Genomic DNA, 27,218 nt, shown 5'->3' on the forward strand with positions numbered 1-27,218 from the left:
CTTGATCTGATCAGTACAGAATTAGTGACACTCCTGTCTTCTGTATGCATGATGAAAAAATAAAACCTTTCATTTGGCAAAATATATTGTTTCTCTCTCCCTTCTAGAACCCTGGGGAGTTAGGGGTGGTGTGGAATCTTGGTTCCTTTGCATGGTGGGGCAGCCCCACCTTAGCCGGTCCCTGTCAGCGGCTCCTCTGTCTCCCCTCCACGTGCACGTGGCTGCTCCTGCGCATCCTCTCAGCTGTTCCTTACTCAGGCCAAAGCCCGTGCCAGGCTCTAGGTTTCTGCCCTGTTCTCCCTCTGGAATGTTCCTGCCTCCAACCCTTCAGAGGTTTTCCTTGCCTAGACTCCGCATAGTCACAGCCTGCCTCTTCCCCATTCTCATTCTGAAATGATCTTCCTTCCCCCACCTCAGAGTGGGGGCTTGGCCGAGTGCAGCGTGGCCTTGGTGAGCAAGCCATTGTGCAATGTGTTCCACTAGCGGCTTGCAAAGCCCAGAACGATGTGGGGTTCCTGCTGTGGGGCTTCAGGTGGACAAGAAGGCGGATGGTGGAGGGGACTCAGGGGTATACCATCCAGTCGGAGCACATCCGGGAATGAAAAAGGGTCACTGCTGGACGAGAGGTGTCATGGTCCACAGCAGTCACCCCAAGGGGATGCCATTCTGTGTGCAGCTCAGTAGAGGGTACACCCCAGCTGAATGTGACTTGGAACCAAAGGGTTCAGACACTGGAGTTGGCCTTGGAGGACTGGGTGGGAGCTTGCACCTGGGGCTGGTGAAGGGAAGGAATTCCTGGCAGAGCGGATAGCTGAGCACAGCTCTTTCCCAGTGGCTGGGAAGGCACCGTGGGTTAGGGACACTGCACCCTGCGCTCGGTGACATGGGAAACCCAAGGCTAGGAGACAAGCCACTTGTTGAAGAGGAACCCTGAATGCCACATCAAGGCATCGCTCTGTTGGGGGGGTGGTGTCAGGTGAGGTGCACCCTCAGCAGGGCTGCTGTAGGCAAGGGAGCAGACTGGGTGGCCCAGATCTCTAGTGTTTTCCATTTGAACCTTACCCTTCCATCTAGGCTACAACTCTTCCAGGAAGTCCTCCAGGTTGTGACCACTCTTTCCCCTCCCTTCATTAATTTGCTGTCTTCCAAGTACAGCTTATCCCAGAATTGGGGACAACAGAGCTTGCACCTTCTGGGTTTCTCTTTTGTGCCAAACACCTGTATCTGATGCTCCTGGCAGAATGAGGGCAAGCATGGCAATGCTGGAAGCTGGTGCCTGATTGCCTCACCTGACCTGCACCTGGTAGTTGGCAGGTGCACTCGGGCTCCTGTGGATCCGAAGCCAGGAGCCAGGAACTTCTTCCAGGTCTCCCATGCGGGTGATTGGGCCATCCTCAACTGCTTTCCCAGGCCACAAGCAAGGAGCTGGATGGGAAGTGGAGCTGCCGGGATACAAACCAGCGCCCATATGGGATCCCATAGAGAATCTGAAGATATTCTGACAGTTGCTAGCATTGTGGCACCATGAGCTAAGCTGCTGCTTGCAAGGCAGTGCCCCATATCAGAGGCTCCGATATTGCAGTCCCAAGTTTGAGAGGCTGCTCGGTTCCTGATTCAACTTCCTGCTAAAGTGCCAAGTGGACCGTGCCACTGATGTTTGAGACCTGGATGGAGTTCCTGGTTCCTGGCTTCAGCTGGTCAACTCCTCGCCATTGTGGCTTCTGAAGGAATGAACCAGACATGGTCCTCTCTGTGTCACTCTGCCTTTCAAAACAAAAAACAAAAAAGTTTTGACAAGGATGCCAAAACCATTCAGTGGGAGAAAAGGATGGTCTGTTAACAAATGGTGTTGGGGAAACCAGATAACCACATGGCAAAAGAATGAATCTGGGCCATGACCGTATCACCCATGAAAGTTAATGGAAAATGAACCAGGTCTCATAGCTAACATTGAAAATTTACTAAAAAACTGAAAAGCTTTGGGCCCGGCATGACAGCTCCATTGGCTGAGCCTCCACCTCCAAGAACAGCATCCTATATGGGACACCAGTTTGTGTCCCAGCTGCTTCACTTCCCATCCAGCTCCTTGCTTATGGCCTGGGAAAGCAGTTGAGGACGGCCCAATGCATTGGGACACTGCACCCACGTGGGAGACCCGGAAGAGGTTCCAGGTTCCCGGCTTCGGATCGGCATGCACCAGCCCGTTGCGGCTCACTTGGGGAGTGAATCATCGGACGGAAGATCTTCCTCTCTGTCTCTCCTCCTCTGTGTATATCTGGCTGTAATAAAATGAATAAATCTTTAACAAAAAAAAGATTTTATTTGTTTTATATATGTATATTGGATATACAAAGAGGAGGAGAGACAAAGAGAAAGATCTGTCCGTTGATTCACTCCCCAAGCAATCACAACGGCTAGCTGAGCCAATCCGAAGCCGGGAACCTGGAACCTCTTCCGGGTCTCCCATGCGGGTGCAGTGTCCCAATGCATTGGGCCGTCCTCAACTGCTTTCCCAGGCCATGAGCAGGGAGCTGGATGGGAAGTGGAGCTGCCGGGATTAGAACCGGCGCCCATATGGGATCCCGGGGCGCTCAAGGCGAGGACTTTAGCCGCTAGGCCACGCCGCCGGGCCCACAAATAAAATCTTAAAAAAGAGATTATATCATTTGCATCAAAATGCTTGCAAATGGAGTACTTATTAAGTAAAATAAACCAGAATCGGAAAGATAAATGTTGCATGTCTTCCCATACATATGGAAGCTAAATTTTTTTGATTTTTTAACTTTTTAAAAATGATTATTTTAGATGACATTTACATAGTTGATCAGGGTGGGAACGAGCAAGGCTTAGGGAGTAGCGGGTGTGATCACCATTTCCAAACTCCTATTCCTTTTCCCATTGCTAGGGGTAGGGGAGAGGTACGGGGAGAGGCCTCCTAACCATCCCAGTACCCGAGGATGGGGGATGGCCACCCAGTATCAACCCAGGGTCACAATGTGGTACATGCTCTGAAGGCTCTGTTCAGGTGGATGCAACAATTCTGAAATGCTATCGATCTCGCTGATCTATGGATGAGGAATCCCTTCTAGTGTCAATTGGCTGACACTGTCAACCTTAGTCTCCATTCGCCCAGATATCTGCTGTCATTGTTTGGCTGGGGTAGTTCTCCATATATTCTGTTCTCCATTCTCTGCTATGGTACCCGATGTCCTCTGCAGGCCCCAATGGGCTAACATATCCTCTATGTGCACCATGGTCTGCTGTCCAGCCCTCCATCCTTTACACTGAGGAGAACCAGTTCTCCTAGGTGGGCTCATGGACCCGGGTCAGGTGACCCAGGCCAAGCTGGTTACCCAAACCTGGGGCTCACGGACCCAACACCCCAGAACCTGGGCCAGGTTACCTGAAACCCACCGGACCCTCTACTCCTGGGGCTCATGGAGCCAACACCTACCACACAGTTGGGCTTAAGGACCTGAGCCTGGCAAAATAGGTCTGGCTGGATCCCCCCACCCCCAGGGCTCATGGACCCAACACTCACCACAAAGCTAAAACTTTTTTAAAAAGCAAAAGTAGAAATGTGTGATCAGTTTTCCTGTAAATATAGTGCTTTGTCAAATTTTGCTTTAAATCTTTATCAAAAAAATTAAGAATATTTTCAATGATCTGACAGCTTTAAAATTCCCTGTATATAAGTGACATAAATATCCTTTCATTAACTTATAATACAAATTTTCAAATTATTAATAAAAAAAGAATGGGCAAGAGATGGTGCAGTAGCATAACAGACTAAGCCTCCAGCTCTGGTGTTGGCTCTCATGTCTCTTGGTTGCCTCACTTTTTTGAATTTCCTCCAGGTCTCCCATGCGGGTTTAGGGTCCCAAGGCTTCGGGCTGTCCTCGACTGCTTTCTCAGGCCACAGGCAGGGAGCTGGATGGGAATTGGGCAGCAGGGACATGAACTGGTGCCCATATGGGATCCTGGCTAATGCAAGGTGAGGACTTTACCACTAGGCTAATGCGCCAAGCCCTAGTATTGTCTTTAAAAAGCAATAATTTTTTTTCTTAAATATTTTATTTTTATTAGAAAGGGACTTTCAGAGAGGAAAGAAATAGAAGGTCCCAAGGCTTTGGGCCGTCCTTGACTGCTTTCCCAGGCCACAAGCAGGGGGCTGGATGGGAGGTGGAGCTGCTGGGAATAGAACTGGCGCCCATATGGTATGCTGGTGGGTTCAAGGTGAGGATTTTAGCCGCTAGGCCACCGTGCCGGCCCCACAAAGGGCAAATATTACACTTCACTAACATGTGGGCCCTCGAGGAGTCAGGTTTGCATACAGAAAGCAGAATGGTGGTTACCAGGGAAATGGGGAGTAACGACTTGGTGGGCCTGAGTTTCAATCTGGGATGATGGAACATGTTCTGGGGGGGATAGTGGTGATGGCTCAGAACCATGTGGCCATACTTAATGTACGGAATGAATACATTAGTTAAAACAAAGGGGCTGGTACTTGGCCCAATGGGTGGATCACTGCCCATGCCTGAAGACCATGAGTGCTGGTGAATCCCAGCCGCTCTGCTTCTGTATCAATTCCTTGATAATGCACCTGGGAAAGCATCACATTATCCCATTGCTTGGGCCCCTGCTAAACACTCAGGGGAGCCAGACGGAGTTCCAGGCTCCTGTCTTTACCTGGTTCAGGCCTGACCATGGAGGCCATCTGGGTAATGAAAAAGCAGATACAAGACCTCTCTAGCTCTCCTTTTCTCTAGCTCTGCCATTAGAGTAAATCTTTTCAGAGACAGAAATATTATGGGGCCCGGCACAGTGGCCCTGTGGCTAAAATCCTCTCCTTGAATGCCCCGGGATCCCATATGGGCGCCGGTTGCTGGTTCTAATCCCAGCAGCCCTGCTTCCCATCAGCTCCCTGCTTGTGGTCTGGGAAAGCAGTTGAGGCTGGCCCAAAGCCTTGGGACCATGAAGCTGCGTGAGAGACCTGGAAGCTCCTGGTTCCTGATCAGCTCTACTCTGGGCATTGCAGCCATTTGAGGAGCTCTGTAAATCTGCTATACCTTTCCAACAAAAATAAATCAATCTCTTCTTATTTTCATTGGAAAGGCAGATTTATTGAGATAAGGAGGTACAGATACATCTTCCATCCACTAGTTCACTCCCCAAGTGGCTGTAATAACTGGAGCTGAGCTCATCTGAAGCCAGGAGCCAGAAGCCTCCTCTGAGCCACCCACTCAGGTATAGGGCCCTAAGACCTTGGACCATCCTTTATTGATTCCCCAGGCCACAAGCAGGAGGCTGAATGGGAAGTAGAGCATCTGGGCCATGAATCAGCACCCATATGGGATCCTGGTGCATGCAAGATGGGAACTTTAGCTACTAGGCTACTGTGCCAGGCCCAAAATAAATAAATCTTAAAAGATTTAGAGAGGAGAGGTGCAAAGGGAATGATCTTCCATACACTGGTTCACTTCCCAAACTGCTGCAACGGCTGGAGCTGAGCCAGTCTGAAACCTGGAGTCTCACCTGGCTGTCATACAGGTGCAGGGCCCCAAGGCTTTGGGCTATCCTCTGTTGCTTTCCCAGGCAACAAATTGGCATCTATGGGATGCTGGTGCTTATAGCTGGAAGATTAGTCCATTGAGCCATCACATCCCGCAAAACAAATAATTTTTTAAAAAAAAAGATTTATTCATTTTTATTGCAAAATCAGATATACATAGAACAGGAGAGAGGAAGATCTTCTGATGATTCACTTTCCCAAATGATTGCAATGGCTGGTGCTGCACCGATCTGAAGCCGGGAGCCAGGAACTTCCTCCAGGTCTCCCTCGTGGGTGCAGGGTCCCAAGCTTTAGGCCAGCCTCAACTACTTTCCCAGGCCACAAGCAGGGAGCTGGTTGGGAAGTGGGGCCGCCGGAATTAGAAGTGGCGCCCACATCTAATCCTAGTGTGTGCAAGGTGAGGACTTTAGCAGCTAGATGACCACGCCAGGCCCCAACTCAAGTAATTTTTAAAAGCTTCAAACTGCCCAGTAAAAATGAAAACAACCAGCTTTCCAAAGAAGATACCAGGGTGACAAACAAGTACGTATGGATTTGCTCAATAAATCAGAGTAGCTAAAGTTAGCCAGAATAACCATATCAAGTGTTAGAATGCAGAGAAGCCAGAACTTGGATTTGATGCTCATGCACTTATAGGATGACACCAATGGCTCAGGGAAGAGCTTGGCAGCATGTGTATGCCAGCATCCCGTGTAGGCACTGATTTCTTGGCACAGCTGCTCCACTTCTGATCCAGCTCCCTACTAAGAAAAGCAGCTGAGGATGGTGCAAGTATTTGGATCCCTATTAGCCATATTTACCTATTTTCTTTGAAAGTCAAGAGTTACTGAGACAAAGACAATTCTTCCATCCTGTGGTTCACCTCCCAAATGGCTGTTGTGGCTGGAACAGTGCAGGTTTGAAGTCAGGAGTCAGAAGCTTCTTGTGGACGCAGGCCTCAAGCACTTGGGCCATCTTCCACTGCTTTCTCAGACACAACTAGCAGGGAGCCAGACTGGAGATCCAAACCAGGCCCATTGGGTGCTGGCACTGTAGGCCAACAGCTATGTCCTCTGCAGCACAGTGCTTGCCCTTCTTTGAACTTGACAGCCCCTAGGAGATACAGAGTCATCAAAAAGGAAGCTGCAGTGCAGTGCGGTTTGAAAGGACAGCGTGTGGAGCCTGGCTGCCCCAGTAGCAATCACACAAATCACACACCTGCTCCTCACCTCAGCTACTTTGAGCCTCAGTGATTTTACAATAGGACCTTGCCTCAGGCTGTTATCCCATGTGCTAATCTACGTAAAACCGAAAGCCAGGTCTTACTGCCAGCAAAACTCACACTGGGTTGCCACTTCCTGCTTGTGGCACCGTGGGGCAAAGGCAAGCAATTTACTGTGGGTGGGGCTGAGCCCCAGGACTTGTGTCAGGCAAGGAACTGCATCCCTTGAGCCTTTTGGGGGCGGGGAGACGACTGGGTTTGGAAAGAAACCACTCAGCTCAGCCCACTTGGGAGACCTGGTCTTGCTGCACACCCCAATCCTTGCATGAGATTCAACAACAGGACAATGGCATTTTTATTTACAAGTGGATAAAAAAAAAAAAGACATACAAGCATTTCTTTTTAATTAAAAATAATGACGATGATTTAAAAAGTCAGAAAAATCGACGAAGTTTGAACTCTTTAGGAAGAACCCCACTGCCCCCAAAAGAGAATCTCTTAGAGGAAAAAAAAAATCCAAAACTTGAATGAACAAAAGATTACAATATCATCCTCTACTGCTTGGGCTCCCTGTTCTCCAACCTGACTATTGGTGGATGCCACTGGGCGCTTGTGGAGTCACTATGAGGCAAGATTGAGAAATTCACTGGTTTGATGAGTGATTGATGGGGACCTGGGAGGGCTACTGTGAGGGTGTGGGTGGTCGGGGCTGGGCTGTGTTCCTGGAATAACCAGCATCTCGAGCTCTGTCTAGTGGTGGAAGTACTAAATGGGCTGGAGCAAGGGTGAGGGGCTGGAACTGAACTCTAATCCCAGGGGGATTTGGTCTCTTGCAATTTAAGAGCACGTTTCTTCCCTGTGTAGCAAGTGAGCAGGACGTGGGAGGACGTGGAGTTTACAGAGGAGCCAGGACCGCCTTGACACCTCCTTCTTGCTAATTTGGGGATGCCAGGCTTCTTGTCCCCTCCTGGCAACTGGGGAAGGAATGATAGAACTTACCTTTCATCTTCCTTTTCACAAGTAGTTTTCTGGGCATCCCCAAAATGAGGCGACAGGAAGTTGGGTGAGAAATGGGAGGGTATGGGTCTGGTTAAAAGAAATGGGTGTGGACATGGAGGCCAGGAGACGTCAGGAGAGAATGCCCCTGCCTAGCCACCTAAGCAAGGTGACCCAAAGTCTGGGCCTCCACGTTTCATCCTGGCGGTCGGAGAGAAGAGGGCCCACCACTAGCACACGTTGAGGGGAGAGGTCCCTGGCAACCTTAGTTCCTTCTCAGACACACAAGACATATGGATGCTGGCTTCAGAAACACGCGGCCCCAGGTCTGGGGTTTCTTGGCACAGAATCAGTTCACTGCAAGTCTCTGCTCTTTGTCCTTGTTGGGCCAAAATCCAGCTGCTCAGAAGACGGGGGACTCCTGCTGTCCTGGGGAGCCTGGCCCCCTGGTACTTCCCGAGGGTTTCCTTGGAGCAGCTCCTCGTGAGAACAAGACCCAGAGGCCCGGCTGCAGGCTGGCCACAGCTGGGCCTGGTGGGAGGCTGGGGAGGAGAGTAGAGGGAGCCAGAGGGGCTGGCAGAGGCTGGCTGGCACCAGGAGGCTGTCCAGGCTAGAGCTGTGTTTTGTTGCAGCACTGAGGGTGAGGTTGAGTGGCAAGAAACTCAGACACCTCACTGAGGCCCTGGGGACTTCCTCTTCTGGTTGGTCGTGGTGCGGCCATCAGCTCTGAGAAACCAAAATGGAGACACTGACCAGAACCCACTGTTTCAGTGGATTTATCCATCTTGGATCATTTGTTTAAAAACGCTGAGAAGGGAAAACAAAACAAAACACCCAAAAAACAACCCAAATGGAAACTAAACCTGAATAAACAGGTCAGAGTTCCTGTTGAAGGGAACTTTTTTAGCACTGAGGAAAAAACAACCCACAAAAGCTAATTCCCCACAGAACTGGAATAAGATGAAGAAAATGCAAGATTTATCTACAGGCCCTCCCGCCCCACACAGCCCAGGACCCAGGAACACCGTGCCAGGAGGCACATTCCAAACGAGCAGGAGTTACTTTATTTCGCGTGCCTGCAGTTTCCCACGCAGGGTGGCTTCCTGTCCGAGGACGGAGTGGGCCTGGCCATGGTCCACCCCAATCAGTCAATCTTCACAGCGGCATATATCTTGCGGACAAACATGTAGGCTGCATAGAAGCCAATGGTGCCCGTGAGCAGCCAGAAGGAGAGAACCATGAGGGCCGTGTAGCCAAAGTACAGGAGAGAGGGGATGAACTCAACGATGTCCAGCTGGAGCAGAGAGTGGGGAGAGAAAAAACAGAGGGACGCTTAGTGCCAGGCCATTGCAGCCAACTCATTGATCTCACAGGAGGCTCTGTAGTTAGAGTTCAAGAGGCCTGGGCAGAAAGCCTAGGGCCCTCAGGTATGGTGCTTTGTGAGACAAAGGAAGCTAATATGGAACCCTGCTCTTAGGATCACCAGACACCGAAGCCTGAGTGGGGCCAATTTCAGGGCTCACGGTCCAGAAAATCCCAGCAGCCCAGAAGCAAACAAGACAGAAAACCACAAGGTTCACCATCTGACACCATCTCCTAAACCGGAGGGATGAAGGCCACATCTTCAAACTCAACACCTTGTCTCTATGGGTACTCTTGTGTCTGGAGACAAGGGGACAGAGAATGAGTGGTCAAACCAGGAAAGGACAGAGAGAGAAAGGCAGCCCCCAGCTGTCATGTTACTGACAAGGCAGGAAGGAGGAAGGATGGGAGGCTGAGATACCATCTCTAGTTTTTGTTGCCAAACACTGTTTCCTGTCGTCCATCTCCTAGGGGTTTTGAGGAACACAGTGGTTACTGTGTGGTTGTCCTGTGTGGGCCATCAGTTTAAGCACAACCTAACTTTACCCATTCTGTTGGGCCTAGCAAGCACTGAGCAACAAGGCATGACCAGAGCGGTCCAGGGAGGTCTTCCCAGGAACAGATATGCAGTGGTAGAGGAGAGACCTTCTCTCGGTTCACTAGGACTGCAACTGACCACATTCCTACTTTATGGAAAGATTCTGTCTGAAGACTGAGGCCACAAGATAATGCCTAGAGCTAGGGGTAGATGTACAGCCCTGGATCTAACATGCCTGACTCCAGAAGTCTGACTTTATATACTTCCCAGTTAATTCAGCCAACAAACTGTTTGAACTGCGGTTCTGGTCATCTGCTATTGCCAGGAGTTCTGCGAATGGGCTGTAGAGAGGGGGGATTGCATCTGCTCTGACCAACAATTAAGACTGAGGTCTGGGGCCCAGCACATGGGCGCCAGGTCTAATTCCTGCGGCCCTGCTTCCCATCCAGCTCCCTGCTTGTGGCCTGGGAAAGCAGTCAAGGACGGCCCAAAGCCTTGGGACCCTGCACCCATGTGGCAGACATGGAAGAGGCTCCAGGCTCCTGGCTTTGGATAAGCACAGCTCTGGCTATTGCAGCCACTTAGGGAATGAATCAATGGACGGAAGACCTTCCTCTCTGTCTCTCCATTTCTCTGTGTATCTGACTTTCAAATAAAAATAAAAATCTAAAAACAAACAAACAAAAAAAGACTGAGGTCTGACGATGGAAGCTTTGGGGAAGCAGATCAAGGTGCAAATTCGAAGGATCTTGACAATGACAGGAGCTGTCCAGAAAGAACGGGAAGGTTGGGGGTAGTGTCTGTCACTTGATGTGCTGAGGCAGGGATTAGGAAACCTTTTTCTGGAGGGTTAAATATTTTCAGTTTTATGGGTCGAATGGTCTCTGTGGCAACTATTTGACTCTGCCAAGGCAGTGGGAGAGCAGATGCAGCCATTATGCTAACGTAGGAACATGGCTGTGCTCCAACAAAACTTCTTTTAATGAAACAGGCCTGCTAGTCCCATACTGCTAGGTGATCTCTGGTCAGCTACTGGGGCTGGGACGAAGACAGACACCAGACTGAAAGCAGGGATGGAGTGATGCACTGAGATGCTTCTTTTTTAGTTAACTAACAGGGGATTTTATTGACATTAAACTTTATGTATAGTTGTGAAAAAACAAACAAACAAAACATCTGCTCGGGATGCGTGCATCCCACATCAGAGGATGCTCTGAGATTCTTAAAGTCTTTTCCAACCCGAAGTCTGGGACAGGGCACTGCAAGCTCCAGGCCACTGAGCTGGAATTCCAGCTTACAAGTACACGTGTACCCTGGACGACTGCTTGAACTTTGGAGCCCCAAGGCACATGAGGTAGGAGTCTTTGGTTCTGGTCTTGGAGGTGAGGAGCCCATCAGTGCCCCTCTGCCCCGTTCTCGACGGCCCACATGGTTCACATGCTATGCACAGAATCTATCAAAGTGGCCAGAGAATCTGTTTGCATTCCTTGTGCCATTCTCTGGGAGCGGTAAGCCAGGACCATACTCACTAGGAGCCCACAAGAGCTCTGTGCCTTACATAGCAAGGCATCGGAGATGCTAGCGAAGGCCCTGCGCCCGCTCTTCTGCTTCTGCAGGACAGAACAGCCCTTGGGGTGAGGTAGTCAAGGGAGCCTCCGGGATGGAGACCTCAGGCCCCAGGGCCTGAATTTAGTTCTGATGGGTTTTTTTTAGCACTTTTGCTCTCATCTTTATTAACTCCTTTTATCTCTACTTTTTAATGTTACTATTCCTTTTATTCAGTTTTTTTGAAGTAAACACTGTATTAGCATTCCCTTATTTCCTAATTAAAGCAATGGACTGACATACTGCCTTTAGGTTCTTCATTGCATAGGTTTTGAATGCAGGAGTCTCACTGTCATTTATCCAAAAGCATTTGCTCTCATACACACAGAACTTAAGAGTCTCTCTTTTCCAGGGGTAGGCATCTGGCCTAGTGGCTAAAATGTCCAGGGCCCACATTGAAAGACCTAAGTTTTGACTCCTGGCTCCTGACTCCAGCTTCCTGCCAAAGCAGACACCGAGAGGCAGCACTGATGGCTCAAGTAATGGGGTTCTTGGCATTCGTGTGGGAGAGCTGGATTGAGTTACCAGTTCCTGACTTTGGCCTTGGCCTAGATCCAGCCATTGAGGGTGTTTGGGAGGGAAACTATTGCTTTCTCTCAAAAACATATATTTTTGTTCTACAGCAGAAGCAGTTCTGGATGGTACTGGTCTACTCACTTTGGGAAGCAAGTAAACTCAGTCAACTGGGCTTTTGTCCTAACGTTCTCCTCTTGACCAGCCTGCCCAAAAAGGACCAAGCGGAGTCTCCGAAGGGGAGCAGTACCTTGTTGACGAAGTAGAAGATGGCGTAGACCAGAACGTAGAATGCAGATCCCCCGGAGACCAGGAAATTCCTCCACCACCAGCGGTAGTCCTGAGGGGGAAGTAGAGTGATGGGCAGTGCTGTCTCAGGCAGAAGCCCTTCCTGCCAAATTTCATGGTGGCCTGAGCAGTTTAAGACATGGGTAAGAGCAGTAACATTTGGGTGACAGAAATGCTTTTTACTACTTGCCTATGGTGTTGGCTACACAAATGTATGTGGTTGTCAGTTACACAGTTGTAGGCTACAAAGTGTCAGCTTTAGAAATTATACTTCAATTAAAAAAAAAGACTAACACAAGAGAATCACCAACATTTCTTCAGTAAATATGATCATGCCAGGCACCATGCCAGGTGGCACCTGTGAAACAGCTCACTGAGTTGCTGTGGCAGTCAGCAACCTGGCTCCTATCAATCCTATCACACTGAGAAGGAATAGAAGGCCATGGCAAACCACCTGCCCAAGACAAATCTGTCTTTCCAGCAAATTTGGTGATCACTGTACAATGGTGCCAAGGCAGCTAACTGTAACCTCAATAGACGGCCAAGTACACAGAGGCTTGGAGAGAGAAGCTATGTAATGGCCCAAGAACTTGCCAACAGAAAGGGGCCAGGGCACAGGGGCCCCAGCCTCTTGGTACAGGCCCAGTGATCCAATGCTGGATGCAGCTCTCTCAACCCCATCCCAGCTCTGCTGTCCTCACCTCTGCACACAGCTGGAAGTACACCATGACAATGCTGATCTGTGAGCAGGACACCACCAGGATGATGAAAACAAGGAACAGGAAGCCAAACAGGTAGTAGAACTGATTCTCCCAGATGGCCTGTAGGAACATCAGAGCAGGCCTTCAGCCAGTCTTGTCACACTGCCTGCAGGTTCTCGGGGTCTGGCACTCAAGTTCTGATTGGCTTCATTTCCCTAGACTAGCAGGTGAACCACTTGGGCATCAAGAGAGTGGCTGGGGCATGCTGCCCTTGCTCCAGGCAGGCTCCAGCTCCAACTCATTCTAATCAACATCACAGCTAACTCCTGAATTACAAGAGTTTGAATTATAGGTCTACTTACATATGGCATCTTTTTTTTTTTTTTTGGTTATACTGTTATTTTGAATTTTGTGGTACAATTTCGTATAGACTGGCATTCCCCCAAGCTCTCACCCCCCGACAGATTTTCCCCATGTTGCTATAATAGCATGGTCCTTCATAAGGAGTCATAATTCCATCAGTCTCTTATTTAACTGTGCCCTGACACTGCTGGTACAGACAATGTCAGACAGCCCAGCATCCCATTGTCTACACATTTCCAACAGTTTTATTGGGAGTCCATCTTTTGTTTGGAAGCAGGAATGCATGCTGCATTGTACCCCCACATGTGGATTATATATGGCTTTTAAGAGTGTAAGATTGGAGACCATTTGAGAAAACTTACAGATGAACTTTACAGCCTAGAATATCAAAAACTTAAGAAAAAAAGGAGTGTCATAAATGCACAAGACACATGTAGATAATGGTCTAGTTCATCATTTACTCCCATAAAATACATGCAAATTGACTATGGAAGGTTAAAATGTATCAACATTTATGCACACAGACTATACAAGGCACCTGTGGCAGTGGAAGGAAGTACAAGCAAAACTAAGCACAGTGTGAAGTGACAACTGCATGTGGGGCATGTATGCGTAGGGATTTTGCAGCCACCTCCCCGGGCTCTGTGGGGAGATCTGGGCTTGCAGTGGATCACTGAAAGCATCGTGCAATGCCCATCATCTCCACGTGAGGACTTTGTCTTTCCAGCAAAGTCATACTGCAGTAAAAAGTGACTTCTGCATTCTTGTGTTTCTCACTGTACACAATACTGCTAAATACCGAATGAGCGCATTGTCGTCAGCGAGGCTTTTGGTCAACAGCAAGCTGTCAGCAATGTTGTGAGGGACTCAGCACGCTACACGTGGGCTTTTCACTGCGTTGCTGCTGTTCAAGGGTTAGTTATACAAAGGTGCCATCACCACTCAGGTGCAGCTTGTCACATGTCAGGGGTTGTGCTACATAAGTTGTATTTCTCCACACATATGAGGTTTAAACTTGGCCTTTTGGGCCTGGCACGGTAGCCTAGTGGCTAAAGTCCTCACCTTGCATATACTGGTTTGTATTCCCTTCCAGCTCCCTGCTTGTGGCATGGGAAAGCAGTCGAGGATGGCCCAAAGCCTTGGGACCCTGCACCCACATATGAGACCTGGACACTCCTGGCTTCATGAAGGTGGGCTCAATTCTGGCCATTATGGCCATTTGGGGAGTGAAATTTTTTTTCCTGTGTCTCCTCTCTGTAAACCAGCCTTTTAAATACATAAATAAATAAATCTTAAACAAAAACAAAGAAACAAAAACTTGGCCTTTCCTTGCTGAGGCCGTGAAGGCTTGGAGTAGATAGTGACTGGCACAGTCTCACATGAAGGTGCCCCTGGGGGTGCACAGCAGGCAAAGGGCAGTCAACAGCGCTTGGGAGGCAGGCCTGGGAGCGTGGGGGCGTTTCTGCAGGGAGGGGCTTCCCTGCTCTGGACTAGCACATACCTGTCCTGGATGGCCTGGCTGCAGGAGGCTGGATGTGCTAGGCCCCAAGGGGAGTGGCCCACACTTGCAAGGCCCCCAGGAGCTTGCCTGTCAACTCTCATCTTGGGGCTCCCTAGTGCAATCACGATGGTAGCAATGGCATTTCCTGAACACCAAACACCTTGACAGGTATTACTCCATGCTGGCCACACAGTGATCCTCACAATTTTGGATTATTCTCCTCCTGCGAGCTCAGAGTGCTCACCAGCCCTCCGCACATCTCGCAGAACCCTCAAAGCTGTCCTAGGAAGCAACGCCATTACTGGAGCCAAGCGTGAAGGACAGGGCAGAGCACTGGGTGGGGGGAAGCCCAGGCCTGCGCGGCTGAGGCTGTATGACCGGAGGGTGGACACACACTGACGGCAGTACTCACACTGAAGATGAAGAAGAGTTCGATGAACATGGCGCCAAAGGGCAGGATCCCGGCCATGAGGATGCTGCCGCAGAAAGAGAGGGTCAATACTGCCCGAGCTCCAGGTCCCCAGGCAGCCCCATGCTCCCTCCTGAAGCACAATGAGACTGAGTGGACGCCAAGGGGCTCTAGCTTTCCAGCACGCTTCTGTAGACAACTGCCTCTTGAAAAGTGACAGGGTAGGGCCCAGCGGCGTGGCCTAGCGGCTAGGATCCTCGCCTTGAACGCGCCAGGATCCCATATGGGCGCCGGTTCTAATCCCGGCAGCTCCACTTCACATCCAGCTCCCTGCTTGTGGCCTGGGAAAGCAGTTGAGGACGGCCCAATGCTTTGGGACACTGCACCCGCGTGGGAGACCCAGAAGAGGTTCCTGGTTCCCGGCTTCGGATCGGCATGCACCGGCCCGTTGCAGCTCACTTGGGGAGTGAATCATCGGACGGAATGTCTTCCTCTCTGTCTCTCCTCCTCTGTATATCTGACTTTGTAATAAAAAAATAAATCTTAAAAAAAAAAAAAAAAGAAAAGTGACAGGGTAGTGTCACTGTCCCCACTTCAAAGAACACCGTGGTTCAGAGAGGTGAGGGCAAAGTGAGGATCTAAACCTGCCAAGCCCCTCCCCTTCCCCACTCACTAGCCACGTTTCTGGCCTCCACCTGGTCCTCTTTATTCTGCATTGACATGAGGTCTACCGGAGCCACTGACACTGCCTGAACACTGATCCTGGCATCCCTGTGCAGGGTGGACCCTCTTCCATGTCCTCTAAGGGAAATGTTTCAGGGGAGCTCTCCTGATCTTGTCCTGCTGGAAGACTCACCCCACAAATCGGTTCATGTACCACCGCTGTTCGGGGATCTGCCGGGGAATCTGGTTGGTGCGCACGGGGTTGTCATACGGCTGCTTGCGGAAGCCGAAGTAGTAGCCCAAGTAGACGAGCGGCAGGGAGATGCCGAACCACATGCACAGCAAGGCCACCATGGTGGGGAAGGGCACCTACGGATCACAGCGCCGTGAGGCTCCAGGAGCCCGAGGCCCAGGGTGAGGGCTCTGCCAGGGCACGGCGTGCCTGCCGGGCTCCAGGGAGGGCAGTCCACGTGCACAGCAAGGCCACCATAGCAAGAAGGTCTTGCACAGGCCCCACACGTGCCCCTGCCCCACCCTGCCTACTACGGTGCTCATAACCAGGGTCTTCTGGGACTGATCCCAGCATTGGAGCGAGGGAAGAGGATACATGGCGCCACTGGGGCTCCCAGTGAAGAGGAACCCCAGCATCCCACAGGAGCCCAGCACTCACGAAAGAAGCGCGGATGGGCAGGGAAGGAACGAAACACAAACGGGAAACAAAGTGGCTACAATGAAGGAATTTACATGGTAATTCAGCAAAGAAAGAAGAGTGAAAACATGCACATAAGGATTCCACTTTAATAAAAACACAACATCGTATGCTGTGTGCTTTTACACAGACCTACACCAACGCTAATAGTACTTCCCTGAAGGACACACAGGAGATTGGAACGAATTTATTTTAAGACTCATGTAAAAAGAGGAAATTAATATATGAATAGTGGTAAGAACAGTACTTACAGCAAAGTAAGCACCAAGTGAGTGTTGCTTCAAAAAAATTTTTTTAATAATCACTGAATTCTATTTCAGATGTGTCTATAAAAAGGAATAAAGACTGGAAGGACATATACTAAAGATCCCGATGGTCTTTATCTGGGTGGCTCGGTTCTAAGTTATTTTTAACTTCTCTGTGCTTTCCAAAATGTGTACAGAGAGTACTGATGGCGAGCCACTGGGAGATGGGAGGAAAATGTTGAAAGAGAGGAGGAACACAGATAGAAGGAAAGGGGAAGTGAAAGGAACAACACAACCCCCTGCTGAGGGACAGCTTCTCCAGCTGCGTGTGACCCAGTCACCCGCTGCCTGACTTGAAGCCTCCTCCGAGAATTGTAACAGGTGCCTCCACCTGCCCAGGATGGGATGGCAAACTCCTGCCCACCTCTACCCTACTAACTGACCAAGATCCCATCTCCTCTACCCTCAACTGAGTTCAAACTCCTACCTAGTGAGACCTGAGCAGCTGCTAACTACAAAACAGCCTGGGGCCAGCAGAACCCCATTCTAAAAACAAGGAAATCTCTGTCTCTCTCTCTTGTCTCCCCTTCAGTGGCTGGCTGTGGGCAGTGGCAGCAATGCTGGGAGAGCCCTACTTTATGATATTGCCCTAACATTCCCCCTTTAGGCGGCTCTCAGTTGAGACAAAGGGAAATTCCCCAGTTGGCCCCCATACTATGCAGACCTCCCTTTACAGAAGTGAGCGCTGACCAACTATCTGAGTCCACAGGAAGGCCAGGGCCAGGGCATGGGCAGCACAGGGGAAGCCCCAGCTAGCCCTCAGCCCCTCCCAGGCCTTGGGACAGAACTTTGGGAACTTCGAAGGGGGAAGGGAACAGCAGGAAGTGACTCTGCGGAGTGAGTTGAACACACTGTGTTCAGGGAGGGGCTGGGAGGGGGCTGGGCACTTACCGCTCCTGATGAGTGCTTTCCCCAGATGAAGCAATTCAGTATGAAGCAGATGCCAAAAACCACGCCAGGGTACAGTGTCGCCGTCTGGGAGTGAGAGGGTCGGGTTGGGGAGCTGGATCCAGGGAGCTCTGAGACCAAAGGTTTCAAGCCCTTGGTGTCCTCCAGAACTCAGTACAAGTATTACTTTTGCAGGAGGCAGACAGGACAGGACTCCCATCCCACGGCTCTCCCAACCCTGAAACGACCCCTTCCTCGCTTTCTTCCCAAGCAGATGTAATTATAGACAGTCACCAACTTAATGAAAGTTCAAGTTATATTTTTTGACTTCAGGATGGTGTGCCAAGTGACGCCCATGCAGTAGAAAGCATAATGTGATGTTCAGTAGATTGTGCAAAGCATTTTCTGCTTAAGTCGAACAGTCTCAGTCTGCATGAGTGTTCCCTGATCGATATCTGCTTCTCCCCAACAGACTGAGCTCTGAGGGAACACTGTGTCCACCCCATGCTCTAGTGTTCCCATACTCAGAACACAGAAACTACTCAATAAACATGCCAAGTGCATAACACTTCTTCAAAGCATGCATGCTTGGGCCCCCCACATCAAAGCACCCAGAAATGGTTAGGCATGAGCACGTCTGAGGGCAGGCCGACGCTGGGCTCTGCCTGCCTTATCTGGCCTGATCCTCACTGCAGCCCCGGAAGGGCAGGACTCGTGCCACCTGGGATGTTGAGGCTTGGCTGTCCTAACTGCCTGCTTCTCTTAGCTTCTTAGTCCATCAAGGAGCAACAGAAGATTACACCCGGGCAGTCTGACCTTAGAGTCCACGCCCTTGACCTACTATGGAGTCGTCTAGGTAATCAGAATCTCACGGACAGGGGTCCAGGCACAGGGAACAAGCCCTAGACTTCCAGTTAAGCCTCCTCTATGCTACAAGCAATGATAGGGTCACAGACTACTTAGGTAAGCCACGACAGCTCAATGTCTGCTGCTAGAGGAATCTCTGGCCTGCTGCTACGGCCCTCCCTGGCTGACTGCTTCTGCCTTCAGGTGGACCATTAGCACTTTAGGCTTATCCAGTCCCTGTGTACCAAGGGCCTTACAAGCTCAGTCTTCTTCCATCTATGCAACCTTTAAAGCTGGATGCAACTCTCTCCCTGAGGCTGAGTGTTGTTCAAGGCCATCGAACAATACTGCGAGTAGGATGCAGGTAGTTCTAGAGCCTGAGGGCTCCTGCAGGCCGATTCCTTCCTGGAACTCTCCTCTCTCAAACCTAAAATCCAGTTCAGGTGTCCTTTGTGTTGCTTTTTTCATGTAGCAGGGAATTCTTCACCTGCTTTCCTGGCTCAGGGTTAGGCATGGGAATAAGAACAGGGACAAAAATTCCAGGGAAAAAGACTCAGATGGAAAACACAGTGTGAGGCAGAGTCTCTAGGCACAGGCATTGCCCAGCTCCTCTGGAGTGTTAGAGAGGACCAGAAGTCTGAACGTGGGAAGGAGGCTTCTCAAAGAGTGATGGTGGAGCTAAGACTGAAGAGATGAGGCAGTGCCAACCAGGGGAAGGGGGAGGCACAGGGCAAGTCTGCAGCAGAGAACAGCCATCCTCTCAACATCACCGCGGGCTACAGAAGACGCCCACCTGTGCAGGAGACAGCGGAGGACCTGGAAAGTTCAAGTAAGAGACACACACACCTCAACCTGGGCCAGAACCTTGGAGAATGAGACATGGAGGGAATACACAGTACACTGGATGTCTTAAAGAGGAAAGGGATGAGAGGGGGATGAGGAGGAAAGGATGTTGCTCATGTGTCTGGCCTGGGAGCCTAGGCAAGTGTTGCAAGGGGATGTTTTGGTTAAGAGGCAGCTTTGGTGCAGATCACTGAGGGAGATTCTTGCAGGTATCTGGGGGGTGACCTCACCAAGGAAGAATTTCACCAGGGGAAGTGAGTGGTAGGTTTTATCCCTCCAGGACCCTCACTCTCGGTACACAGTGGCCTGAAGAAAATGCTGCCTTGGATCCTTCAGCATCACAGCTCTTTATTGGGGGCGTGCTGTATGCTGGGGGGGAGAAGCCAGAGGGACACAGCCTGAGCTCTTGGCAGCTGCAAGAACGGTTTTACACACTGGGACGAGAGGCTGCACCCAGCAGTGTTTCTGGTCTTCTACGGGACTCATTTATTCTGCCAGGCTGGGTATTCTCCCAGTAGCTAGGCCATCTGAATCCAGTCATTCTGATTCTCTATTTCTTCTCTTGCTTCAGTCATAAAATTATGGCTAAATTCAAATCCCTCATTTGACAGCTGTGACCACAAAGGCCCTAAGAGGCAATGCTCCACCTGCTGTTGCTCAGCCTCTGGGTCAGGCTGTACTTCTGAGGAGAGCAGGAGGAGGGCCTCAGGACCCGAACTAACTGGCAGGAGGAGTGAGACACTTACACAAAAGGCTCCTTTTTTCCATCGGTGGCCCTTGAGAGTGCGGTAGAGACGGCCAGCAGAAAAGCCACCGAACACCCTGTGGGGAAATACAGAGATCCACAGCGACGGTGCCTGTTAGTGCAGGGAACAGACTGTGCCTGCCCCTGGGACCTCCTCTGATACACCTACCCCATGAACATGAAGAGGAAGCAGGCTGTGGTCATGAGAGCTCCCCGGCTTGAGGGTGACAGCATCCCAAGCATGGCCACGACTGTGGAGGCAGGGGGCAGAGAGTCAGGATGGCTGATTGCCAGGCCCCTGGTTTTCACTTTGGTGATGGTCCTAGGCCCCTGGGCAGATGGAGCTACATGAGGCCCCCTTCTCCCTTGGCCTTTTCAGTAGTACAGTCCTTTCCCCTCTATGGGACAAGCCAGAGTTTAGCTGGGACACAGAGGGGTGCAGCAATGGTTGGGCCTTGATTGGCTGCATCTCAACTGCCACTTCCAGAGCACAGAGCACTCACTTATTACAAACGCCAGCTCACTGAATCTGCTTTGTTAACTCTACAAGGTGGGGACTCATTCTCCCATTTTTCAGACAAGGAATTGATGCCCACAGAGGTTAAACAAATGGCTTGTTCAAGGTAATAGAGCTTGGAGGCTTGAGACCGAGGTACAAATTTAGGCAGACTAACTCTAGAGCTCTATCACCAATGTTTATCCCTTGTTTAAGAAAAACGAGCTGACTGCAGTCTTAATCCTGGTGCTGCCTCTGAGTAAGTCACTCAGCCAGCCAAGGCAGGAGGACAAGCTCCCAGTGCTTCTGTGTAGCTCTGCCAGCAGGTGGCAGCTGGGAGGACACTAACCATGTCCAGCGTCTGGGGCTATGGCACCTACAGGGAGCTGTCCGGCCCAGAGGTGCTGACATGGCACCTAATGCTGAGTGCTTGGCCCCTTCTCCAAGAGGAAAACCCATCCTTTCCCTGCTTAAGGCACATGGAAGAGATGGCCATGCCCCTGGACCAGGTCCATGCTGGCATAGGGACCCTACACCAGGCTACCCAGTTCACTCACAGATGACAATGAGGATCATACAGAAGAGCTGAATGCCTGAGCCAAGCAGGGAGCTGAGGATCATGGGGTACTGGGGGGGTCGGAAGACATCTCCGTGCACCAACTTCCATCCAGACTCCTCCATCGTGTCTTCCTGCAGAAGAGAGTCAGAGTGAAGCTGATTCTTAAGGAAGGTGGTGGCTCCCACAGGCATCACTCCAGGGACCTCGACTTCCTGACCTGAACTTATGGTCCCACAACTGTCAACCAACTCTGTCCTGATACAGGTATGTCAGAGACAGGAGAAAGTGCTTCTCAGGGCTGGTGCTGTGGCATCGTAAACCAAACCTACACCTGTGATACTGGCATCCTGTATGAGCATTCGTTTGTATCCCAGCTGCTCTATATCTGATCCAGCTCTCAGACTGTGGCCTGGAAATGCAGTGGAGAATGGCCATGGTCCCTTGCACATGGAAGACCCAGAGGAAATTCTTGACTTCTGGATTTGGATTGGCTCAGCTATGGCCATTGTGGTCATTTGCGGAGTGAACCATTAGGTACAAGATCTCTCTGTGTAACTGCCTTTTGAATATAAATAAGATATTTTTAAAAAGATTTATTTTTATTGGAAAGGGAGAGTTACAGAAAGGAGAGACAGAGAAAGATCTTCCATCCACTGGTTCACTCCCCAAGCAGATGCAACGGCCAGAGCTGAGCTGATCCAAAGTCAGGAGACATGAGCTTTTTCCAGGTCTCCCTCATAGATGAAGAGTTCCAAGACATTTAGGCCATCCTTGACTGCTTTCCCAGACCGCAAGCAGGAAGCTGGAAAGGAAGTGGAGCAGCTGGGACATGAATTGGTGCGCACATGGGATCCTGGTACATGCAAAGTAAAGACTTTAATTACTAGGTTACCACGCCAGGCCCATAAAATAGTTTTTTAAAAATATTTATTTTATTTTTATTAGAAAGTCAGAGATACAGAGAGGAGGAAAGACAGAGAGGAAGATCGTCCATCCCATGATTGACTCCCCAAGTGACAGCAATAGCTGGAGCTGTGCCAATCCAAAGCCAGGAGCCAGGAGCCAGGAGCTTCTTCTGGGTTTCCCATCTGGGTGCAGGATCCCAAGTTCTTGGGCCATCCTCGACTGCTTTCCCAGACCACAAGCAGGGAGCTAGATGAGAAGTAGGACTGCCAGGATTAGAACCAGCACCCATACAGGATCCCTGGGCTTGCAAGGTGAGGACTTTAGCCACTAGGCTACAGTGGCAGGCCCCATACAATAAACCTTAAAAAAGAAAGTACTTCTCAGAGGACTGTCATGTAGCGAAAAGAGGCCACAACATCATGCTTGGGGCCAGTGTTCTGGTGCAGCAAGCTGAGATGCTGCCCACAAGGCTGGCATGCATGTCATACCGAGCAAGGTTTGAGCTCTGGATGCTCTGTTCCCAATCCTGCACCTGTTAATGCACCTGGGAAAGCATAAGATGGCCCAGGGGCTTGGGCCCCTGCCACCCATGTGGGAGACCCAGATGGAATTCCTAGTTTTACCTGGCCCAGGCCTTGCTGTTGCGGCTGTTTGGGGAGTGAATCAGCAGATCGAAGACCCCTCTTTGTCACTCTGCCTTTTACATAATAAAACACATGTTTAAAAAACAAAACATGACAGTTATAGCTGCATAAAAGGGAGACAGGATAATTCTACAAATATAGTGCATGGAAAAAAACAAGCACACAGAAACACGAAAATGGTAACTACAGGAGTTCTTCAGGGCCTAGCACAGTAGCCTAGTAACTAAATCCTCTCCTTGCAAGTGCTAGGATCCCATATGGGCACTGGTGCATGTCCCAGCTGCTCTACTTCCCTTCCAGCTCCTTGCTTGTGCCCTGGGAAAGCACTCGAGGATGGCCCAAAGCCTTGGGACCCTAAACCCGCGTGGGAGACCTGGAAGAGGCCCCAGGCTCCTGGCTTCAGATTGGTGCAGTTGTGGCCATTTGGGGAGTGAACCAACAGATGGAAGATCTTTCTCTGTTTCTCCTTCTCTCTGAAAATCTGATTTTCCAATAAAAATAAATAAAATTTTTTAAAGATTTATTTTTATTTTCTTATTTTCTTATTTTTTAGATTTATTTATTTTTATTGCAAAGTCACATACAGAGAGGATAAGAGACAAAGAGGAAGATCTTCTTTCTGATGGTTCACTCACCAAGTGGCCACAACGGCTGGAGCTGAGCTGATCTGAAGACAGGAGCCAGGAGCTTCTTCTGTGTTTCCCCACGCGAGTGCAGTGTACCAAACTTTTGGGTACCTGCTTTCTGAGCCAGCCCACAAGCAAGGAGCTGGATGGGAAGCGAGGCTGTCAGGACTAGAACCGGTACCCAATACAGGATCCTGGAACGTTCAAGGCAAGGACTTTAGTCACTAGGCTACTGTACTGAGCCCAAAAATAAATAAAATCTTAAAAAATAAAAAAGGAAAGGAATAATGATACAGAATGGACGCTTCAATGGTAAGGCACCTGGGTATGACTCCCACTTCTAGCTTCCTGACACTCTAGAACCTAGGAAGCAGCAGGTATTGTCCGCACTGACTGGGCTCTGCCACCATGTGGGAGACCTGGCCTGAGCACTGGACCCTGTCTTCTGTGCAGCCCAGTCCTGGCTACTGCTGGCATTTGAGGGTAAAGCAGTGGATGAAGACTTCTCTATGTGGACTTTCTATGAACTTTTATTTATTTTTTTAACTTTTTTTGAAACGCAGAGTTAAAGAAAGGTGAACACAGAGACAGTGATCTTGATCAGAAGTAGAGCAGCTAGCACACAAATCGGCACTCACTCAGGGTACTGGCGTTACAGGTGGCAACTTAACCCACCGCATCACAACAGCGGCCCTTGTATGGGCTGAGCCAATCCAAAGCCAGGAGCCTCTTCCAGGTCTCATATATGGGTGAAGGGTCCCAAGGCTTTGGGCCGTCTTCGACTGCTTTCCCAGGCCACAAGCAGGGAGCTGGATGGGGAGTGGAGCTGTTGGGAATAGAACTGGTGCCTATATGGGATCCTGGTGCGTTCAAGGTGAGGACTTCAGCTGCTACGCTAACACGCCAGGCCCTAAGAATTTATATTTTTTTAATCCCATCCTAAGAAACTCTAGAATTGCTGTGTAGAAAGTTATCATTTTACAAAGCCTGACCTGAATTAACCATAGTTTTCTGAAAATGAGTAAAAGGTACCTCCAATCTTACCTGTCTCACATGAAACTTGCCAAACAATTAAAAACGAACAAATGGCATAATTCCATGTTCCCAAATTATCTTACAATGGTTTGGTACTATTTTTTTTGGGGGGGGGGGGGGATTAAACAGTGTTTCATATGTTTGCATGTGTAGGGTGTGTGTAGTTCTTTACCTGTAAATTTTTTTTCTGGGGCCCGGCATGATGGCCTAGTGGCTAAACTCCTAACCTTGAATGTGCCGGGATCCCATATGGGCGCCGGTTCTAATCCCAGCAGCTCCACTTCCCATCCAGCTCCCTGCTCGTGGCCTGGGAAAGCAGTTGAGGACGGCCCAAAGCTTTGGGACGCTGCACCCGCGTGGGAGACCCGGAAGAGGTTCCTGGTTCCTGGCTGCGGATTGGCGCAGAACTGGCCGTTGCAGCTCACTTGGGGAGTGAATCATCGGATGGAAGATCTTCCTCTCTGTCTCTCCTCCTCTCTATACATCTGACTTTGTAATAAAAATAAATAAATCTTTAAAAAAAATTTTTTTTCTGCTGTTTTGGTTTCATTTTCACTTACTTATTTAGAGGCAAAAGGAGACATAGCAAATCAGACCTGTCCTTGCTGCTGGTTCATTGCTTATATGTGGCTGGGCATGAGCTGGCCTGCAGCAAAGAGCTAGGAACTACATTCATGTCTTCAAACTAGTGACAAGAATGCATTTACTTGAGTTACCACTGTTGTATTTCAGGTCTGCATTTATAGGAGTTGTAGTCTGGAGCCAGAACTTGGAACTGAACCTAGGTAGTCTCATGGCACTTGGGCATGTTAAGTGCATTCTCTCGTTTTTTTTTTTTTAGATTTTCAATTTTTTATTGCAAAGTCAGATATATAGAGAGGAGGAAAGACAGAGAGGAAGATTTTCTGTCCAATGATTCACTCCCCAAGTGACTGCAACGGCCGGTGCTGCGCTGATCCAAAGCCAGGAGCCAGAAACTTCCTCCAGGTCTCCCATGGCTTTGGGCCAGTGCTCAACTACTTTCCTAGGCCACAAGCAGGAAGCTGGATGGGAAGTGGAACTGCCGGGATTAGAATTAGCACCCATATGAGATCCTGGCACATTTAAGGCAAGGACTTCAGCCCCTAGGCCATCATGCCGGGCCCAAGCGCATTTTCTAATTGTTAAGATAATTTACTGCGAAGTCAAGAGTTAGAGAATCTTCCATTCATTGATTCATTCCCCAGCTAGCCACAAAGGGCAGCACTGGGTGGCTGAAGCCAGGCACTTCATCTGGGTCTAGCGGATCATTCTGCTGCTTTCCTAGGCCATTAACAGGGAGCTGGATGGCAAGTGAGCAGTCAGGACATGGACCAATGCCCACAGGGCATGCTGCTATTGCAGGTGGTGGCTTTATGCCATGACACTTGCTCCCTGTTAACTGCCATGCTAAATGTTCGCCTGTGTTTTTGGTCTCCTTTTTTCTTTAAAGCAAAGTGACAGAGGTAGATCTTCTGCCTGTTGGCTCATTCTCCTGGTTTAAGACCCTGCAAATTTGGGCTCTTGTTTTTGTTTTTTTTTTTTAAGAGATTTCATAAGATTTTTTTCACTTGTACTACATTTTCCAAGTTATCATTCTAGTTGACTAAGTGTTTCCCCTCTCTTCCCTTCCTGTCTTTACCATGTATTAATTCTCTCTCAAAGGGCCAGCACCGGGACAGTGGAATAAGCTGCAACCCAGCATCCCATACTGGAGTGCTAATTCAAGTCCAGTTGGCTTGCCTCAGATCCACTTCCCTGATAATGTACCTGTGAAGGTAGTGGAAGAAGATCCAGTGTTCGGACTCCTGTCTTCATCCAGGCCTGGCCCTGGCCATTGTGGCCATTGGGGAGTGAACCAAGAGATGGAAGATCTCTCTAAGTAAATCTGCTTCTCAAATCAATCAATTGTATAATTCTTTTTCATTATTTTTGAGGCTTCCTCTATGAATGATCACACACATGCACCAGGATCTAGCAGGAGTACTATTACTACATTGTTCCCCTTCCCTCTCCAAGTTTATCCCTCCCCAGCCAAGACCTCGTACAATGTCATCCTCCTTGTTATAGTTGGCGATGTCCTTCCGCAGGGTCCGAATGATAATCATGCTGAGGATTCCTGAAACAGATGGGAGGAGGGGTGTCAGCCTTGCTCACAGACACGTTCCTGCTCCAAGTCTTCCATCTCTGGTCTCTGAGATGAAGCACAAACAGGATCACTCCCCATGCAGGAGAACAGAATTGCTGCTAATAAGTGGGGACAATCACAGGATGCTGCTTTTCATTCCAGTTGGAAGTGTGTCCCAGCTCCTCCATAGCTTGGTCGTACTAGCTTCTCCAGCCCCACCTCCCCTAGGCTCCCTCTCTCTCCTCATTTGTTGCTTTTACTCACAGCCTCACCTCTTGCACCTCCATGCCTTTGCCTAGGCTGCTCTCTGTGCCAGAAGTGCCTCCATCCTGTCTCCATGCATGCCTCAAGACCCACCCTGAATGGCCCAAGTCCTTGGGCTCCTGCTACCCATTGGGGGAGACCAGGAGTTTCAGACTCCCAGCTCTGGCCTGGCCAGTCTTGGCCACTGAGGCCATTTGAGAAGCGAATCAGCAGATAGAGGATATTTCTGTTTCTTCCTCCCTTTTTTCTGTCATTCTGTCTTTCAAGTAAATAAATAAATCTTTAAAACAGTCAAACAAAATCCCCTCATACTGAGTATATTCAGCCCTCAGCACTGGACCAGTTCAGAGACCCCACCCCACCCTGCTGCTTTTGCCAGTCTGAAATCTAGCAGCAGTGTCATGGTAAACAGAATGGGTTGTAGCACCCTGAGCTCACTTAATGTTTTTAGGCTTAGCTAACTGGCTTCCAGGGGTAGGTGTGGGGAAAGTGTT

At 49.7% G+C, this 27,218-nt stretch overlaps 1 protein-coding gene across 3 annotated transcripts in view; it reads right to left on the reverse strand.

The window, feature by feature from the left end:
- Positions 1-7,110: 7,110 nt before the first annotated feature.
- Positions 7,111-27,218, reverse strand: part of TM9SF4 (transmembrane 9 superfamily member 4) — a 40,841-nt gene continuing 20,733 nt past the window's right edge. For all 3 annotated transcript variants that reach the window (XM_058679372.1, XM_058679371.1, XM_058679373.1), the window contains 10 exons: positions 26,381-26,451; positions 21,102-21,234; positions 20,218-20,299; positions 20,050-20,125; positions 17,618-17,701; positions 15,906-16,081; positions 15,053-15,116; positions 12,777-12,896; positions 12,038-12,127; positions 7,111-9,063 (listed from right to left, as the gene is read on the reverse strand). In XM_058679372.1, the coding sequence (XP_058535355.1) occupies positions 8,914-9,063; positions 12,038-12,127; positions 12,777-12,896; positions 15,053-15,116; positions 15,906-16,081; positions 17,618-17,701; positions 20,050-20,125; positions 20,218-20,299; positions 21,102-21,234; positions 26,381-26,451 (1,046 nt within the window). In that variant the 3' untranslated portion in view covers positions 7,111-8,913. The remainder of the gene's footprint in view (positions 9,064-12,037; positions 12,128-12,776; positions 12,897-15,052; positions 15,117-15,905; positions 16,082-17,617; positions 17,702-20,049; positions 20,126-20,217; positions 20,300-21,101; positions 21,235-26,380; positions 26,452-27,218) is intronic.

This window comes from Ochotona princeps, chromosome 22, assembly GCF_030435755.1.
Source record: "Ochotona princeps isolate mOchPri1 chromosome 22, mOchPri1.hap1, whole genome shotgun sequence".
Classification (NCBI taxonomy): domain Eukaryota; kingdom Metazoa; phylum Chordata; class Mammalia; order Lagomorpha; family Ochotonidae; genus Ochotona; species Ochotona princeps.